The 5,119-nt window shown below is 35.7% G+C and overlaps 1 protein-coding gene across 1 annotated transcript; it reads right to left on the reverse strand.

The window, feature by feature from the left end:
- Window positions 1–250: 250 nt before the first annotated feature.
- On the reverse strand, window positions 251–4,812 carry LOC120081628 (aspartyl protease AED3). The gene is made up of 3 exons (XM_039036664.1): window positions 4,157–4,812; window positions 1,844–2,318; window positions 251–940 (listed from the first exon to the last, which is right to left on the reverse strand). Exons 1-3 carry the CDS (start codon window positions 4,748–4,750, stop codon window positions 579–581), a joined length of 1,431 nt encoding a protein of 476 aa, XP_038892592.1. The 5' UTR covers window positions 4,751–4,812; the 3' UTR covers window positions 251–578.
- Window positions 4,813–5,119: the final 307 nt, after the last annotated feature.

Below are 5,119 nucleotides of genomic sequence, written 5' to 3' on the forward strand. Positions count from 1 at the left end.
TTTGACATGTTGCAGAACACGCTGCTCGAGTTTTGTCAATAATAAAATCAGCCAACCACACTGCAGTCTTATGATAATATTAGTCAATTACATTGCAGTAATTATCAAGAACGATGTAAATGTTTTCATATGTCCTTGAAGTTTAATGAAATATTATTTTTTTTTAAAAAAAAAAAAAAAAAAAAAGAAAAGGAATGTATGTCTCATATAATTGTTCTGTTTAGTAGTAGTAAACATACAACACACCGGAGAATATTAAACCAAGAAAGGCTTTTCTTTTAAAGACATGAACAATATAAGCTAAAACCTTCCAAATCCCAAATGATACAACTACAAAACACAACCATACAAAATAATATATTTCTTCCAAATCACTCTTTTTAACACCAATTCAAAATGCTAAAATGAGTCTACTTAACTGTAAATGACATATACTACTTCTTTTTTAGTAGGAAGTTCAAATCCTCCTTACTCCACTAAGAAACCACCAACTAAAAATTACTACTTTACCACCACAACATTCTTATTCTAAAAACCAACCACCGGAATCGAAGATGACAACGAAAGCATCGTGTGTATTAAGAGGAGCAGCGTTCACGGGCGACGCCAAGGCGGGAATTGGGAATGTCGAAGAGAATGCGGTGGTTTTGCTGCTGCATACTGGCAATGACGTTGAGTGCGGAGTTGACGTTATCGGGGGCGGCAGCCATGGCGAGGCAGGTGGTGGATCCGGCGGTGCTGTGGATGAGGAAGTTGTCCGGCGGAAGAGTGACGTTCATTCCGGCAAACATAAAGGTTATGGTGGGAGAGATGATGGGGACTGTGTAGCAAGTATCGAAGCCGCCGAGGGATGAGACTGTTATGTTTCTGCCCACTCTTCGTCGGAATTCGTCCCTCACCGCCGTGTACGCCGGTGCCACCAGCCTTGTGAACGTCGTCCCTAAACAACAACCATCAATCAAATTTGTACTTTTTTGTTATTCAAAATTTAATTCCATTTTTCATCACATTGTTTTTAATTATTTCATGTAATACAATCATTTCATTTGCTAAATCTCAAGTTAATTCATTTTCCATCAATACTCCCCTCCTAATTACAATTTCATTCTATTTCATTAGTTACTAAATTTTGAAGTTTGTGCTCTAAATTTTCAAATTTATAAATTTAATCTCTAAGTAAACTTTCTAAAATCTATGGATGTAACTAGATATAAAATTTAAAGTTTAACGTCTGACAAAAAAATTCAAATTTATATTAAATAGATTAATTAATTTAACAAACAAAAAATTAATTTATACAAACTTTTTAGAAATAAAATTGAAAATTCGGGACCTATTTATATCCCAAAAAAAAAAATTAAAGGATCAATTAGGCCAAAGGGGGAAAATGTTGAGTAAACAAATATTATTTTCAAAAGCCAAACGCTAAAAATCAAATTACTATGAAATGGAAGCCCTTAGTTTTTAAACATTCTTAACTATATATATATATATCTCAACAGCAAACCAGATTTTTCACACTTTCTCTAAAAATGTCATAAGTTCTAATTCTCACATAGAAAAATATATATATATCTATCAGGAGACTGCTTTAACAATTTTATATCTAATATTTTTCTAAATTGTAAATAATACAAATAATAAAATTAGAATTGTCATAAAAATATTAATTTACTGTAATTGTAAAAATTATTGGTCTTAATCTAGTTTTTATTTAATCTCTAAAGTGCAAATGGAAAGTAATTTAAATATTTTTTTACCTTTATCAAAATACATAAAAAGGTGCAGAGTCGTGGACAAAATGGTAAATTGCGTACGGAACAGAGTGAGTAAAAAACGATACCGGAATCGATGATAGTGCCGGCGCCGGTGACGGAGTTAAAAGCGAGAGCAGAGGGAGGAATATCGACGATTCTCCGGCCGACTCTGATGGCAATCAAATTCACATAGTACAAGGACGACCGCCGGGGGTTCCGTAGCAGCGGCGTGTACTTAATTCTAATGGGCTGGGCCACAGGCCCAAGACGCAACGACCCAGAAAAGTTGACCGATTTGAAGCTGGGGAGACAGTAGGAGAATGTGGATTGGTACAAGCTCTGGCTCTGGCCCAAAAGCGATAATGGGCCTCGGCCCAAGCCCAATAGCCCCTGGGGCGGTACTGAACTACCCGTCGCCTTCGTGATGCAACCGAATGTGTACCCGGGGACTGAGTCTGTGGCCAGAGTTATGTTGTCTTGAACCAGATCCGCTGCCACCGTCGAGCTGCCATACGTCAGGTTGAAACCGCACGCGCTGCCGCTGCAACTCGGGTTCGGTACCTGAGAAATCAAAAGGCTCACGTGCTGTTAACGTTATACCTCCAAATACGACAAGGATTTTTTGGGAAAAGTTTTTCATTCGGCCCGTGACTCAAAGCTCCCCCGTCGGTGACTCACTGACAGTCATAGATTCTAGAGACGCCCAAAATTTAAAATAAAAGACTTTTTTTAAAATTAAAAAAAAAAAAAAAAAAAAAAAAAACTCGTACGGAAATTAAATCAGGGTTTCTGGTCACACGTGTTGCCTCAAAGGTAATGACTGTCTAGCACGTGGGAACATGGATTGGGATTCTAGAAAAGCATCCAAAGTCCCAATGCAAATCTAGATTGGTTACAATGTAATTACAAAGATAATACTTTTTCTGAATTTTAATTGTAATCTGATATTGAGAGAAACAATACGTGTCCACTACTATTAAGCTTCGTGTCCAATGAATTTTTAATTTTGTATGTGAATTTGTTCACAAATTTGTTGAATAAGTTGATCGATTGAATAGAAAATAAAGAACCATTTAAGGACATGAACACTAAATTAAAAAATTTAAGACCCAAGTAGGAACAAAGTTGATATTGAATGGCTAAACTTGTAATTTATTATTGTTGTTGTTTTTTCATAAAAAAACAGATAAAACAATGATTTTGGAACAAATCATTTTATTTAATAGGCCTGGACTATAAAATTATGAAGGGTTTTTTTTTCCCAAAAAGCCTCGGTTTAAATATTAAAATAGAAAAAGGAACGGAAAGAAAAGCATGAAGAGGGGAACCCCACAGATTACCAACCAAAAGGGGAATATTATGCAAGTGAATTATTGATGTTTATAATCATTGAATATCCCAACGGATATGTGGCCTCTCCACCAATACAAGCGGCGCGTAAGCGCGTGCCTTCAATATCACGGTGGCTACAAAATCGTTAAAAATTTTTTTTAAAAAAAAGTAAAAAATAAATCAAATTCTACTTGGTGCTAGAACATTTCAACTTCTTTCTTTCTTTCTTTCTTCTTCCCTAGTGTATACATTTTAAAATTTATTCTAAATGAATGTGTATTAATTAAGTGTTTTTTTTTTTAAGTACAATAAAGATAGAACTGAGATTTATAGTCCAACGCAATAAAAAAATTATTAGATATTTTAAGTAGTTAAGGTCGAGTTCATTAAAGAAGTTTTGAATAATGACAATCTAAGTATATTTATATATCTACAATGAACTAAAATTAGATTTCGTTTGATAATTATTTTATTTTTTATTTTTATTTTTAAAAATTAAATCTATCGACCTTATTCACCTCCAAATTTCTTCTTTTGTCATTTACCTTTCATGGTAATCGAAAAACTAGACTAAATTTTGAGAATTAAAAATGTAGTTTTAATTTTTTTTTTTTTAAAAAAAAAAATTAATTTGATTAAGAATTCTTACTTAATAAATATGCAAATCTTGGTTAAAAAAATGTGGATGAAATAGATTTAATTTTAAAAACAAAAATAAAAAATCACAACAATTATCAAATTTGGCCTTAACATTATATTTCCAAGATTGATATATTTAAGTTGAGAAGAGTATTGAAGAGCATAACAAAAACCATTAAAATCTTTGCAAGCAAACATTTTCATTTAAAACAACACTATAAATGTAGCTTCAACATATGTGTTATAAACGAAAAGATTAAAAAAGTTTAGGGAAAAATGCAATGTCAAAAATAAATATTTAAATGTCTTAAGTCTCACTCTCACCCCACATTTGTCAATAGAAAATTATTTAAATTAACTTAAAAAAAAAGTAAGAATTAAAAGAGATGGAATTAAAAAGAAAAAGAAAAAGAAATTGAGGTGTGTACCTGGTTGCATTGAGAGGATTGGCAGGGGAGGGGGCGGAAGGAGGAGGACTTATCGGAGGAGAAGACGGTGGCGGAAGGGCAACCGACGCAGCCGGAGCAAGGAATCCAAGCGGCGTCGTTGCTGGTATCGAGGGCCAAGAGGAGGGTTTGGGCGGGGGTGCCTATCTTGGCCCGGACCACGAAGGTGGGGCTCTGTATGAGCTGCCGGGCGGAGGCGATTGGGACGACGGACCTCCGGGCCACCAGGGACGACAGGAAGTGGAGCCTGGCTTGGTCCTTGGCCTGCAATTGGAGTACATTGTCTGGCGAGGACAGAGGCTTGGAGGGGCGGAAGGGTGAGCAGGGGCTGAAAATGTGGAAGACTTGGAGGGTGGAGGTCCGGTCGGCGGAGGGGTTGCAGTTGGGGGTATGGCGGTGGAGGGATTCGGCGGAAATGGAGAGTAGGAGGAAGAGGAGGAGAGAGAGGAGGAAGGGGGATTTTGTGTTCATAGCTTCAATCTTTGGGATGAAAGGACAGAGAGTGTGGAAGTTCAAAAAGGAAGAAGGTGAGTGGGGTTCTGTAATTTGGATTTGTGGGGGAGACTCAAAACTCATATTTATAGAATAGAACACACATCCTCAGGAGTTAAAAATGGTTAGATTAAATTATGCTTTATTCTCTTATTATGTGAAGTGAGTTCGTTTTGGACTTTACACAAATACACACAGACTTAAAAAATAATCCATTCAACAATATTTAAAATTGAAGAAGATATTAGACAAATAATATTTAACATTAATGGGAGAATATTATAGTTGAATTGATGGTGGGATAGAGAAAATGTGGGGAGTAGCTAAGAGAATAATGATGATGAAAATGGGAATGGGCATGGGGAGATTTTGGGAACAGACTGGATTCCATTTTAGAGTTGGACCCTCTCATGTCTATGTCCCTTTTATCACACATCATGTCTCTCTTCTTCT

This window comes from Benincasa hispida, chromosome 7 (genome assembly GCF_009727055.1).
Source record: "Benincasa hispida cultivar B227 chromosome 7, ASM972705v1, whole genome shotgun sequence".
Classification (NCBI taxonomy): domain Eukaryota; kingdom Viridiplantae; phylum Streptophyta; class Magnoliopsida; order Cucurbitales; family Cucurbitaceae; genus Benincasa; species Benincasa hispida.

What these genes read in the sequence shown, in the direction of transcription:
- LOC120081628 (XM_039036664.1), bottom strand. Translation starts at nt 4,750, where the DNA reads ATGAGTTTTGAGTCTCCCCCACAAATCCAAATTACAGAACCCCACTCA. An exon ending in AATCCTCTCAATGCAACCAG is followed by an intron (nt 2,319 to 4,156) that starts GTACACACCTCA and finishes TTGATTTCTCAG; the next exon opens with GTACCGAACCCGAGTTGCAG. An exon ending in CGGCACTATCATCGATTCCG is followed by an intron (nt 941 to 1,843) that starts GTATCGTTTTTT and finishes GTTGTTGTTTAG; the next exon opens with GGACGACGTTCACAAGGCTG.